At 44.0% G+C, this 15,246-nt stretch overlaps 1 protein-coding gene across 1 annotated transcript; it reads left to right on the forward strand.

Moving 5' to 3' along the window:
• The first annotated feature begins 293 nt into the window (after window positions 1-293).
• LOC143285238 (polyglutamine-binding protein 1-like) lies at window positions 294-6,176 on the forward strand. Its single transcript, XM_076592497.1, has 7 exons — window positions 294-475; window positions 889-1,201; window positions 1,722-1,822; window positions 2,340-2,434; window positions 2,842-2,971; window positions 3,531-3,591; window positions 4,428-6,176. Exons 1-7 carry the CDS (start codon window positions 391-393, stop codon window positions 4,573-4,575), a joined length of 933 nt encoding a protein of 310 aa, XP_076448612.1. The 5' UTR covers window positions 294-390; the 3' UTR covers window positions 4,576-6,176.
• Window positions 6,177-15,246: the final 9,070 nt, after the last annotated feature.

Consider the following 15,246-nt stretch of genomic DNA (forward strand, 5'->3'; position numbering starts at 1 on the left):
GTATTGATCACAAAAAAAGTAAATCAAAATAAGTCAGTATTGATCACAAAAAAAAGTAAATCAAAATAAGTCAATTACCTTTGACTATCCGATAAAAGTTCTTGTGTTGATACAACATTTTTGAACATGTCTTTCGAGAATCTTATTTCTACACTTTTTTTTTTTTTTTTTTTTTTTTTTAAAAAAGAATACTCATTCAACCGGTCGGCTTACTTGACAACTGGAAATGATTGAGAAGCAGACGACAATTTAGCACAGGAACTTACTTGCATTACCTCTCTTGGTGAAAGCCTACAACTTCCGTCTTCAGTCACAGCGGCACATCTGTGCATCGTGCAACGGAAAATCTTACTTGACTGGTTTGTGTTTTCAATAGTTTTAATTTTGACCATGCCTTTGCCTCCTGCTCTCGCTGCTCGACTCGCCAAGCGAGGAATAATCAAAGAAGAACCAGCTCCACAGCCGACTAAACCAGGTAAGGATAAGCATTGCAGAAGTTTAATTTATCCTGAGAATGCATGATAATCGTTGTCAGATTATCCGTTTCAAATTAGACGTTTTATTCGACGAATCATTGAATTGGTTGCGCACCGTACGCGTAAGTGTGGCGTAACGTCTAAACAGTCTGTTTGGAATCACTTTATGTGATTCACACGTGGGATGATTACTGCAAACTGCCATAAAATGTTCAGTATTGAAAGATCTATTCAGAGATGAAAATGCTAAGACACGAGTGCACACACACACACACACACACACACACACACACACACACACACACACACACAGGGGAGCAGTTAACCAACACAATTATGAACCTTGAACCTTCATGAGCATATTGAAAAAACTTTGTTTCACTAACTTTCAGTTTCATTTCAAATGTTTCAGTGGAAGAAGTGGAGGAGGTGTTTGCGGAAGACTATGACGACCCAGCCAAACAAGAAGTCACAGAGTCAGAGAGCAAAATGGAGGAGGATGAAAAAGAAGTGCCAGACAATGACGAGGACGACACAGATTACGTCCACGAAGTGATCAACTGCCCCAACAAAGCGAACCCTTTCCACACCTGTGTCAAGTTCTGCAAGAACCGCTGGGGCATGAAGAGCTTCTCCCCAGAATCGGACATGCTGCGGAAAAGGGACAGAATGCTGAGGAAATACCCTCTGCCGGATGGCTGGAAAGAAGTGGCTGATCCAGAAACGTAAGACTTACCAGTTTACCTAATACCTTTGCGAAAATTTTAGAAATGATTTATTTTTGCCCCCCCCCCACCCCCCATTTTGTTTACTCACCCATGCCCTTTAACAAAAAACAACAACAAAAAACCAAAAAAACAGACACACACAATGGTTTACCACATTATTTCAAAATTGAAAACAAGCATTTTGACTTTTCTGTTACAGTGTTAGTCTTAGTGACTTAGGTATAAGACAAATTAGACCTGTAATACATTGCCATTGATTGAAATTTATTCAACAGATTTATGATTTGGTTGCTTATATTTAAGACAGAAAACATTATTTGAAATTAAATGAAATACAGTTTGAATCATGTATCATGCAATTAAAAGAAAAGAAAAGGAATTTGTAGACTGTAAAAGTGTAACATTGATAAATCAAGTAAGCATAAGTGTACTGTGTGTATGACACACTGTGTGGATCTGTGTGACACTGTGTGTGTGACACTGTGTTTTTATGCAACGTGTGTATGTGTGTATGCAGGGGAAGGTATTACTATTGGAGTCTCCAGACTGACCAGGTCAGCTGGCTGTCCCCTGCACACCCTAGAGCAGTCATCTCCATGCCTGCTGACAAACTGAGAGGTGGGTGTCACTGAGAATCAGGAACACTGCTTGAGTCGTCGCAGTGAGAGTCGTTGCAGTGACACATCTGTGTGCATGCGTGTGTGTGGTCTTCAGTTTTTACTTTTACATATTTCAGCTGTATGTAAGTGTGTGCGTGGGTGTGTTCTTCTTCAGCGATTATGTCAGATGTGTGTGTCCAAGGTTTGAAAGTGTGCGTGTATCTGTGAATTTATCTCTTATGTGCACAGGCTTGTTTGTAATGAGAATTACAGATAATACCACAAATGTGATAGCATATAATAAGTATTGGAATGATTCACTTGAAAATTGAGGAAGGCTGGCAAAAAGTAGACTTGACCTAATATTTACAGTCGATTTGACTTGGCGATCCATGTAGACTTAATGGGACATGTAAGCTGTTAAAGATAAGGGTGTTACTCCATGAATGGGGCAACAGGCTGCTGCCATTTGTGTGTGGGTGTGTGTTCAGAGCACCCAGTGACAGTGTGTGCATGTTGACATGCTGCTTTTGCAGAAACCTTGGTGTCTGCGCTGGACATTGATTTGGAGGACCAGGACGAAGACATGGAGACCATGGAAGATGAGGCTATGGAGGCTGAGAGTGATATGGTGAGGTTGTGTGTGTGTGTTGTGTGTGTGTGTTGTGTGTGTGTGTGTGTGTGTGTGTGTATGAGTGAGTGTGTGTGTGTGTGTGTGTGTGTGTGTGTGTTTTTCCACACAATCATGATAGCTCATCAATATATTTTTTTTTATACCTGTGACATCCGTTTGTGAGGTACCTTTAACTTTTTAAAACTCTTGATATTGAATATTGATACCTTTTTTGTGGTTCTTTCTGAATATATGCTGAGAGTAAATGTATGGGTTTGTTTTTAATTTATACATTTTATAGTGTGTGTACATGAGTGTGTGTTTGTGTGTATGTACGATTTTGTGACTAAATTTGTGTATGCTTGGATGGGAGAATACTTTTTATTTATTTATTATTATTATTTTTGTGTGTGTGTATGAAACAGAGTGGCAGTTCCAGTGACTCAGACTCTGAGGAAGAGAGGCGCCGATCCAGACGAGAGCCTGACAGGAAAAGACGTGATGTTCGTGAGAACCGCGGCAGGGGCTTCCGGGAAGAAAGAGAAAAACACAGAGGTTTGTTACCTCCACTTTGTTGTAACCTGGAGACTTAATAGTGTGTAGATATATGTGTTATTTTGTCTGTGTGCTGTATGTGTAACACATTGCACTGTTTGAATTTTCTTTGGCAAAAGTGTGATGTGGAAAGTAATGTATGGAAATGGATAGAGTGCTGTTTTGTGGGGATGTGTGGGGATTGATACGTAGTGACATGGTGATGTGAATACATGTGATCGTGCATGTGCTCATGTGGGTTTGCACAGGGAAAGATTTAGGTCAGAAATATCTGTGCTGCTGTGTGAAAACAATCTCATAATCGTATCATTTTTTATGAGCATGACTTCTGTAACTGTTCAAGAAGACATTGCAAATTGTCGTACAGTGCAAAGAATTTTTTGTTTTACAGCGACTCATAACATGCCTTCATACACACTTGTAGATGTGTGCTGACAAGAAAGTTTATTTCGTCAATGCTGAACATGATGTAGTAATACAAGAAGTAAGCAAGCTGCTTGTATATACATCAAACAGTCAGTGGCTGCTACTGACTGAACATTTCTTGCTGTTTGTACAGGACATGCCAGGAGAGATGAAATTGACCCAATGGATCCTGCAGCTTATTCAGATGTTCCAAGGTAAGTCATGATAAACATGCAGTCATTGACCACATTTCAGGGTAACAGGTGTGTTATGAGGAAAACACCATAAACATGTTACAACGCTTCAGATTGTAAAAGCTTGTGATAGAATTCCCTCCTCTCTGCCATCTTTCTCATTGCAGTTTGTTGTGATGTCTTGGTTATTCTCCACATTGTGTTGAAAAGGTGTGGGTTGATCTGAGGGCCTTAGTGTGAAGGGGGTTTTCAACTTTGATTATGGCCTCGTAAGGTGGCTGGGCTAAAAGCAGCGATGATTAATTGATAGAAATTTCCCCTCAGACCCTGAAACAAGGCAGATTTTTTCCCCTTAAATTTTATGCTGTTTGTATTGTTTCAAGAAAGAAGAGAGAAGGAGAGCAGCCCGAATTTTACACAGAGAAATCTGTTGTGACGAAAAGAGAAATACAATACAATACAATAGATAGGTACACAAATATATATGCATACATTCAAGGCCTGACTAAGCACGTTTGGGTTAAGCTGCTGGGTGAGGCATCTGCCTAGCAGATATGTGGTGTAGAGTATATATATGGATTTGTCCGAAACACAATAATGCCTCCTTGAGAAACTGAAACTGAAATTTGCCACTGGTGTGTGGCCTCCTGGCGACCTAACATCATTGGTTCCATGTGGACTACCAGCGCTGGGACTGAGACAGACGAACCTGGGTGTGGCCGTGTATGGGGGGGACTCTGAACGAGCAGCGTGGGAGTAATGCCACTGAAACAGTGCAGATGTTGGGGTAGCTGAAAAAGAAAAGAAAAAAAAATAGAAAGAAACTTGCCACTTAGTGTGCGTGTTGTTGTCCACAGGGGTGGGTGGACGGAGGGACTGGACACACGGGGATCTGCAAAGACAGGTGTGGACGTGACGGCATCCGGACCCCTCTTCCAGCAGCGCCCATATCCAAGCCCCGGGGACATCCTGCGAGCCAACCAGCAGCTCAAGAAGAAGACATGAGTGTATGTGTTTGTGTGTGTGTCTGTGTGTGCGTGTACATTTATGTGCGTGCTCAACGCCTGATTGGCACATTGGGTTTGATGAGAAGGTTCGGTATCTTCTGGTTTGTGTTTTTTTTGTCCCCCTGCAGATGTGGTATAGTGTATATGGATCAGTCTGTATACCTTCATGCCCCTGGAATCTGAGACATCCTGCAAGCCAACCAGCAGCTCAAGGAGAAGACATTTTGTGTGTGTGTGTGTGTGTGTGTGCGTGCATGTGTGTTCAAGTTCAAGGCCTGATCAGTACATTGGAAGATCAGGCATCAGCCCTTCTATTCTCCCCCACCCCTCCCCTCCCCTCCCATGCAGATGTGGTGTAACATATATTGATCAGTCTGTATACACCTAGACACTTCCTTGAAACAGAAACTGTGTGTGTGTGTGTGTGTGTGAGGTTCAAGGCCTGATCAGTACATTGGAATTTATGAGAAGATCAGGCATCAGCCCTTCTATTCTCCCCCACCCCTCCCCTCCCCTCCCATGCAGATGTGGTGTAACATATATTGAAACAGAAACTGTGTGTGTGTGTGTGTGTGTGTGTGTGTGTGTGCGTTTATGCTGTTCTTGGTCCTGTGTGTGTGAATCCTTTGACTGCTAAGCCTCGGCGAGATGAGATCAGTGATGCATGAAGTTGAAGTGCTGTTAGTACTTTTGGTGTGTACTTGCCTGTAGCGTAATTGATTTTACTGAGCAAAGTAATGTATTCGGGAGAGGAAGAAAACCAACTGCAGAGTGGTGACTGACATCCAGACTTGTGCATGCGCTCCTGTCTTACCTCAGTCAGGTGATGGCGCTTCAGTGACGATCATATTGTCAGCACAAGACAAGGGGTTAAAGAAATGTGACACTGAGCAGCTTCAGTTTGGTGTCAGTCTCAAGGTGTCGCCACAGCATGCGACTGATCCACATACTTCACATCACATGTGCAGGAAGTTGATGCCTGACCTCGGTGTAGACCCAGTGTAGCTGGTGAATGCCTTGAGACATTGATCTTGCTTGTGTTTTGTTTCTCTTCATTTTCTGGGCTTTCTTTTTTTGCCTTTGTAAGAAAAAAATGTCATCATTTGAACGCTTGTGTGCATGTGGCTATGGTGAGAGTCTTGTGAGCATGTGTGCGTGTGTATATTACATTATTAGAGAGATGGAGAGAAATAAAGGACAGTCTGCAGATAGTGGTTAAAATGGATTATTGCAGATGGAATCACCATGCCTGAAAATGTTCACCTTGAATAGTCGATGGAATAGTTAGCTTTTGGGCAGAAATATACGCAGATGTTTGCTTTTGGGCAGAAATATAGGCAGATGTTAGCTTTTGGGTAGAAATATAGGCAGATGTTCATGGAGAAAAGTGAAACAGGTACTGATGAAGCGGAGCCCTACAGAAAATAAAGTAAGTTTAACTGCCTTTTATTTGGATTGTTTTTTTAATGATGAAATGAGGTGCTGTTGATGGTGGAGATGATCATTACAGTTCATATAGCATATTGAACAGTATGGTTGGTTGATTTCTCTGTGAAAAGGATCGCTGTCATTGTTTTGAAAATAAAGCCAATTGTTAGAAATAAGTGTTTCTCTTGAAGAGCTCTGTGTTTGTGATTGTGTGTATTTGTTTGAGGTGTGTGTGTGTGTGTGTGTGTGTGTGTGTGATTGAGCGAATGTAAGTTTGTGTGTGTATATGTGAGTGAGATTTCATCATGGTTGACACCAGTGAATTCAAGTTGTTATTATTGCTATGTCATGCGTTTCACTTGAAAGACAGACAGAATCGTATACCTTGGCTCTTCACCAGAAACTCCTGTACGTAAATAAGAATCTGCATTTTTTTCTATGTAAATGCACACACACATTTGTTGCAGTGTATTACATTTGTTGCAGTGTATTACTTTTTTGTCACAACATATTTCTTGGTTTGACAACCAGGGCTGTTCTCTCCCAGGGATAGTGCACCACCAAAGTGCAGCACCACTTTTTAGTTATTATTATCATTATTGAATTGTTGCTGGGGTTTTTCTGACAGAGTGGAATCTTTTATACGCATTAAGTGCATTTTGCACATACAACCTAGATTCATCGTTATGTCCAAATGACTAGCACCCAGATCACCATTTAAGGTGTAAAGAAAGGGGAGTTCAAAGACCCTGGTCTATTTATCAAACATAGTTCAAACCCATGGTTCAACCACATCAACAGGCCACAGTTGCATTCATTCTGTCTGTCTCTACCTCTCTCTCTTGTCTCTGTCTTTCACTCTCTAACCCCCTTGATCCCCAACTCCTAGGTCTCCCCTGACCAAACTTACCTTCCCCAGAGCCCCTATTGACACACCAAATACCTCCCCCCCCCCCCCCCCCCAAATCTGTGCTCTGCTCTTGACCCAACTACCTTCCGTGTTGCAACACTGCACTCTCCCCTTGACCAAACTACCATCTCCAGGAGCCAGTTGCATTGCTCAGACGGAAGAGCCTAATATGGTCGTAACCTGCTACTAACTGTGTGTAGTATGGAACTGAACAATGGCGTAGTTCGGTTAATGTAGGCATTTATTCACATGTAACTGTCAAAAAGTTAGAACCAAGCATTGCAGCTGGCACCTGATCTCCACTTTACCCCACTATCTTTCGCAAACCTCTTTGCCCCCCCACCCCCCCACACCCCGCCGCCCCTCCCACACTCTAACTTCACACTCCTTGACCACTTGACTCTCCCCCCCCCCCCACTCCCCACTATCTTCTCATTCCCCAAACCCTCTACTCCCCCATCTTCCCCAAAACCACATGCCCCCCCCCCCTCCCACTCCCCACTATCTTCTCATTCCCCCAAACCCCCTACTCCCCCATCTTCCCCAAAACCACATGCCCCCCCCCTCCCACTCCCCACTATCTTCTCATTCCCCAAACCCCCCTACTCCCCCATCTTCCCCAAAACCACATGCCCCCCCCCTCCCACTCCCCACTATCTTCTCATTCCCCAAGCCCTCTTGACTCCCCATCTTCCCCAAAACCACATGACATTCCCTCCCTAAAAACCCACATGACCCATTGACAAAAACTAATCAAACAAAAAACTCACGACTTCCACCTTACAAAAAAAAGCCACATGACCCTCCCTCTCTAAAAACCCACATGACAAAAACTAACCAAACAAAACACTCATGACTTCCACCTTACAAAAAAAACCCACATGACCCCACCTTCCTTTATATCCCCTTGACCCCCACCACCTTCCCCAAAACCACATGATCCCCCCCACCTCCCCCAAAACCACATGAACCCCCCCCCCCCCAAAAAAAAAGCACCTTCCCCAAACCACATGACCCCCTCCCCCCCCCCAACCACATGACCCCCCACCTCCCCCCAAACCACATGATCCCGCCTCTTCCCCCAAACCACATGACCTCACCCCTCCCAAAAACCACATGACCCCCTTCCCCCCAAACCACATGACCCCATCACTCCCAAAAACCACATGACCCCTCCCAAAAACCACATGACCCCCTTTCCCCCAAACCACATGACCCCACCCCTCCCAAAAACCACATGAACCCCTCCCCCCACCACTTCACCCAAACCACATGACCCCCCACCTATCCGAAAACACACATGACCCCCACCTTCCCCAAAACCACATGACCCCCACCTCCCCCCAAACCACATGACCCCCCACCTTTCCCAAAACACACATGACCCCCACCTCCCCCCCCCCCCCCCCCCCAAAAAAAAACAAACCCACATGACCCCCCACCTCCCCCCCAAACCACGTGACCCCCCACCTTTCCCAAAACTCACATGACCCCCACCTCCCCCCAAACCACATGACCCCACCTTCCCCAAAACCACATGACCCCCCACCTTCCCCAAAACCACATGACCCCCCACGTTTCCCAAAACACATGACCCCACCTCCCCCCAAACCACATGACCCCCCACCTTCCCCAAAACCACATGACCCCCCACCTTTCCCAAAACACACATGACCCCACCTTCCCCCAAACCACATGACCCCCCACCTTCCCCCAAACCACATGACCCCCCCACCTTCCCCAAAACACACATGACCCCACCTTCCCCAAAACCACATGACCCCCACCTTCCCCAAAACCACATGACCCCCCAACCTTTCCCAAAACACACATGACCCCCCACCTTCCACAAACCCCTACTGACTGTACCAATGACCACAACTTTATTCCCTCAACCCCTATTCTACCCACGAACCCCACCACCTTCCACAAACCCCTACTGACTGTACCAATGACCACAACTTTATTCCCTCAACCCCTATTCTACCCACGAACCCCACCACCTTCCACAAACCCCTACTGACTGTACCAATGACCACAACTTTATTCCCCCAACCCCTATTCTACCCACGAACCCACTTCCACAACCCCCCTCCCCACCTCCCACCCCCACTAATGATACCCTTGACCCCCACATCCTTCCCCAAGACCCCCCACTACCTTTCCTAAAGCCATACTGTATGATCAATAGTTTCTCCATGACAATGGGAAGCCATTTACAGCTTTGTCTTGTGGAGTGGGGGGTGGGGTGGAGACAGACAGACAGAGACAGATACAGACAAAAAAGAGACATCGTCCGCTCTAATGAATGGCGGAGATAGAGAGACAGTGTGTGGAGGGGGTGGGAGGGGGTAGACAGACAAACAGAAAGAAACTGACAGCGTTCGCTATAATCAGTGACAATCATTGAAAGGGAAGGTAACGATTGCATTCACCTACATGCACGCACGCACGCACGTGCGCGCACACACACGCACACACACACACATTGGCAGGTACAGACCTATAGCACTCGCTTCTCATGTCTGTAAGTTGCTAGAAAAAATAATGTTAAACAGACTCGTATACTACTGTGAAAAGAATAATGTCATCCATGTAAATCAAGCAGGTTTTTAAAAAAGAAGATCCACAATTGATCATTTAGTGAAATTAACCACTCAGGTTAAGTACCAATTTGCGAGACGAAAATGTTTGCAACTTTTTTCAACATTACTAAAGCATATGACCAAGTGTGACATTCACGTCTAATGTTAAAAGTGAAGACGATTGGATTATCGGGACATATGTATAACTTTATAAAAGACTTCTTAGAAAACAGAAAAATTCAGGCTAAAATAGGGAATACGTATTCATCTACACGAACATTGCAGACAGGTATTCCTCAGGGCTCTGTAATTGCTCCAATATTGTTCAACATTCTAATGAATGATCTACCAAAAAAAACAAAAACAAAGAATGTTGTAATGGTTCAATACGCTGACGATATATGCATGTGGATGAAAGTTACAATCAAAAAGAATACGCCTGCCCGATATATGAATTACACAAAAAAGCTATATCAAAATGAATTAAACACAGTAGCAAATTATATGAGCGAGAATGGTCTGCAAATATCAACCGAAAAAACACACTTGATGCTTTTTAATAATGGATCAAGTCCAGCAACATTGCCTTCCTTTACAATTTACGATAACACCCTGGAATATAAAAAAAAAAAGTAGTTAAATTCCTTGGAGTACACCTTACACCAAAATTAACTTGGAATCATCATATCGATTACATTTTAACAAAGGCCAGGAAAACATTAAACTTCTTGAAAATAGTATGCAAACAACCATGGAGCCAGGACATATTCATTCTACTACACCTTTGCACATCACTTGTTCGGTCAAAACTGATATATGCACAAGAAGTATACCTCAGTGCACCGAAATATTTATTGAAAAAAATTCAAAGCATAGACTGCAGAGCATATAAACTGGCACTTGGCTTACCAGCCCATGCTTCCAGTAAGAAAACGTACAGTGCAGCGGGAGTATTACCATTAGAGGATCAAAGGGAACTTGCGTGTAGTAAATTTGTCTTGAGAAGTTTAACGGACGAAAATGATTTGGAATCAGAAATAACTCTCAAATCCGACCGCGATTTTCCAAAGAGAGCTAGATCTATATCCTCTCATACCACACTGGGAACATACACGTCAAGTATTTTAACAAATTCCGGCGTAAATAAAACCCCTCATTTTGCTAAAAGGTCTTAGTATCACCTACACCTGTATGGGAACTTCAGAGAGCGCAATTTGATCACACTGATCTGACCAAAGATGACAACATAAATTTACTTACATCGCATGTACGAATCCATTTGGAAGAGAAATACCCTAATCATCTAAAGATATTTACAGACGGCTCTGTTGTAAATGATAGAGCTGGCGCTGCTTTCGTTATTCCAGACCTTAACTTTCAAAACTCATTTCAACTGGGAGAGAATAAGTCCATCTTCACAGCTGAACTCATAGCAATTCTAATGGCGTTAAATTTCATGATATCCTTTCCGAAAACTATATTTCAGATTCTATTTTGTGTTGATTCTAAATCAGTTCTTCACGCTATTGAACTTATAAAAGAAACGGTTAGGTATGAACTCATAATTGAAATTAACAATTTGATTCACGAACTCTTACTAAGAGGCTTCCACATAACCTTTTGCTGGATTCCTTCTCATTGCGGTTTTTATTATGATGAAAAAGTTGACATTTTGGCTAAAAAAGGAGCTAGAAGCTCCACGAAGGAGTTAGATTTAAATATTTCGCTTTCACTACAGGAATGTTACACCATGGTAGAAAAAGTCCAATGGTCAAAATTTCAGTTTGAGGAAAAACACACCGATAACTCGGAGTTACATAAGAACATACAGAAAATGTATGGTTTCATGGGAAAACATTACCATAATGATTTTCATAAGAGGCAAATCATTTCTCTAATCTGCAGATGGAAAATGAATTGTTTTAGGACAAAATATATCAGTAATGTTTCTTGCATCTGTGGTGCTCACATAACAACCGATCATATACCAACTTGCGATATGTTAAAGTCTCAAATCCCTGAACTGAAATCATCTTCAGTGTTGACGATCTTCAGCAGTCCATTGCTAATGTATGATTTTTTCAACTCCTTGTTAAATGGTCCAGTTGGTTCGCTGTTATAGTTGTCAGTTTTTCATTAGAAATATGTTATATTGTTATGTTTTTTGTTGTTGTTTTTTTGTTTGTTTGTTTTTTGTTCTTTTTAAACAAAACTTAAATCAATCATTTTCTATATGTAACACACACACACACACACACACACACACACACACACACACACCACACACACACACACACACACACACACACACACACACACACACACACATACACACACGAGCTGGAATTGAGACAGCACTGACAGCACCACACACACGACACATACACGACACACACACACACACACACACACACACACACACACACACACACACGCACACACACACACACTGAGCTGGAATTGAGACTGCACTGAATGCACCCAGAACGGTATCATGAACGAACAGTCGTCAGCACGGTTCCCAAGTAATGTGTCCACCCTCCACCACACAACCCCTCCCACCCCCCTGGGGAAACTTTGTTGTTGTTGTTGTTGTTGTTTTTGATTATTATATTGAAAGCAGCAGTTTTTGCCTACTCGCCTAAAGTATTGTTTTCACCTGGACAGTGTAGCGTGACCTCATTTGTCCATTCTGCGATGGGTTGGGTTGTACTGGATTGCTTTTTACTTTATTGTGTTTTATTGTACTTATTGTATTTTACTGTATTCATTATTTTCTCAAGGCCTGACTAAGCGCGTTGGGTTACGCTGCTGGTCAGGCATCTGCTTGGCAGATGTGGTGTAGCGTATATGGATTCGTCTGAACGCAGCGACGCCTCCTTGAGCTACTGATACTGATACTTATTGTATCGCTGGCAAAATTCTGTAAAAATATCCACCTGGATAGTAAGACAAGTACACTTGCAGACAGAAAGAAAAAGCGAATTGTTGTAAAACAATACAATACAATGCAATACAATATACAATACAAGACCAATCCAGTCCAATCCAAATCAGTCCAGTCCAGTTCAAACCAGTCCAATGAAGTTCAAACCGGTTCAAACCAGGTTCAAACCGGTTCAAACCAGTTCAAACCGGTTCAAACCAGTTCAAACCGGTTCAAACCAGTGTAAACCAGTCCAATACAGGTTGTACCCCCCCCCCACCCCAACACACACACACACAAATTTCTGTTCAATTTTGTTGTCTTCTGAATTTGTCCAAACACAGTGACGCCTCCTTGAGCTACTGATACTTATTGTATCTCTGGCAAAACTCTGTCGAAAACTCCACGTGGATTACAGTAAGACAAGTACACTTGTAGACAGAAAGATCCTTAACTGAGTGCCTCTCACGCTGTTGGAGTACATGGTGCTACTGACCATCATCACCAGCTGCATCGTCCTGGGGCTGGAGGAGCACCTGCCCAACACGGACAAGACCCCTCTGGCACTGCAGCTGGTCAATATCAGTGCCACTCTGGCACACACGCTCGCGCGCGCAGACACGCGCGCACGTGCACACACACACACACACACACACACACAGAGTCAGAGACACACTCACAGTCGCGGCGAGCACGCGCACACTCACACTCACACACACACACAAGCGCAGTGTACACACACACACACACACACACACACACACACAGAAGAGACAGACAGAGACAGAGTGTGTGTGTGCGTATATGCTTACGTGTGTGTGTGTGTGTGTGTGTGTGTGTGTTCGCGTGTGTGTTCGCGTGTGTGTGTGCATGCGCTGCATGTGTGTGAGTGCTTGCATGCGTGTGTGCGCAGGCTTGTGCATGTCAGTGTGAGTCGGATGAATACAGCAACAACACAACGCCAGTTATAATGTGGAAGGCGTGTTATTATGGTATTTGGAACATTATATATATTTTCGTATATCTTAGTAGATAATTGCTCTCTCTCTCTCTCTCTCTGTGTGTGTGTGTGTGTGTGTGTGTGTGTGTGACGGTGTGTGTGTGTGTGTGTGTGTGTGTGTGTGTGTGTGTGTGTGTGTGCAGAGCGCGTGCGCGATTGCCGTTTGTGTGCATGTGTGCGTGCATGCATGTTTTGACGGTGTCAGTTTTGTGTATGAATGTGATTGCCATGTTTTGGGGTTTTTTTTTTGGTTTTGTTTTGTTTGTTGTTGTTTTTTTGGTGTGCGCATACGTGTGTGTGGCATGCAAAATCTTAGCTTTAGAAATGTCTGGTATGCGTGTTTTATAAAACGTTTAATGCACATACACTTACACACAAAAATTAAACAAAATGTTTCAGCAACAAAACGGATCAGAATTACGTCTTCAATAACGATATGACTGATAGGAAAACATTTTGTCCGTGTCAAGTTTTGTAAGCTGAGAAATGGATGAATGCCAGTCATGCCCCAGTCTCTGTCACAGTCAGCAGACAGATTGAAACGACATGCAATCTTTCGTTCGCCGGTCAGTCAGTGTTCGTGCTGAAGTTCGCTAAAACAACAACTGATGATGATAACAACCAGCAGCAAGTTCTTAGCAATACAAACCACGTGAACACCTCGCATTCTCACAACACAGACTTTTTTTTCTTCTTTTTTTTTCCTCTTTTTTTTAATAACAAAAAATGTTAGAAGTTCATTTTTCTCATTGCAATTTCTGCGTGAAAAACTCAGTCTGGCGAGAACTTGAACACGCTCGCAGTTAATCAATGCTTTCTTTGTAATCACACACACGCATACACGAACTGCACACGCGCGCGCCTCCTCCACCTCCACCCCCACCCCCACACACCCAGCCACGCGCCTCAAATTGCCTACAACTGAAGTATTGACCCAGAACTCTCTTCTGACTGCACGTGCAAACGAGCCACACACGCGCGCGCGTGCCACTTTCTCCCCTTACCTCCCCCCTTCCCCGCACAGCCCAATCTCCTCCGTCAGTTCTGTAGCAGCCAGTTTACCACATCACCCCGTCCGTCTTGGGCGGCGCAGAGACTGAACGCAGCCACAACAACATCGCCAGCGACGGATGCAGCAACAGCAACAGCAGTGGTGGCGGAGTCAGCGAACTCCAAGTGGCACGGAGAGTTGAGTCCACAAGAAGTAGACCGCCTCTCTCTCTGCCTCCGTCAAGGGAATAATACCCCCAGCCTGCCAGTGCCAGATCAATGAACGCCTGACGCCCTCACTGAATTCATTCTGGAACCTAACTCGGGCTGCAAGAGATAAGCACGGGAAGGAGCAATAGCAGGATTCTTCGTGTGTGTGTGTGAGTGTATGTATGTAGCTGTGTGCGCTGCCGCAAAGCACATAGAAGTGCTGTAGCGTTGAACGCCAGTGAGGGAGAAAAAGCCTTCAAACCTGACTGAATGGACGTGGTTTTTGCACTGAGCTCGACAGGTAACACACACAGGATGTGCTTTGCTAACGGCACAAGACTGTGGTAGTGGGCAGCACAGAGCACTATGTGTGTGTGGTTGTGGTTGTGGTAGTGGTAGTGGTAGTTCCGTTGCTGGCTACACTACACTACACTACACTACACTACACTACACTACACTACACTACACTTCGGACTGCCGTTCGTCGGCGGCAGTGGTGGCGGCGTCGACCTAACCTCCATCACTGACAAACAGCAAGCAAATCGACAACGACCACCACCACCACAACGCATCAGTGCCCGTTATAACCCGTGGGGACGGATATGTCGGCACTGCCAACT

The sequence above is a fragment of the Babylonia areolata genome, chromosome 8 (genome assembly GCF_041734735.1).
Source record: "Babylonia areolata isolate BAREFJ2019XMU chromosome 8, ASM4173473v1, whole genome shotgun sequence".
Classification (NCBI taxonomy): domain Eukaryota; kingdom Metazoa; phylum Mollusca; class Gastropoda; order Neogastropoda; family Buccinidae; genus Babylonia; species Babylonia areolata.

Bases quoted from the DNA above. Each gene is read 5' to 3' on its own strand.
- LOC143285238 (XM_076592497.1), top strand. From the start codon at position 391: ATGCCTTTGCCTCCTGCTCTCGCTGCTCGACTCGCCAAGCGAGGAATA. The intron at 1,823-2,339 runs GTGGGTGTCACT...CTGCTTTTGCAG, and splicing joins GCCTGCTGACAAACTGAGAG to AAACCTTGGTGTCTGCGCTG. The intron at 2,435-2,841 runs GTGAGGTTGTGT...TGTATGAAACAG, and splicing joins TGGAGGCTGAGAGTGATATG to AGTGGCAGTTCCAGTGACTC.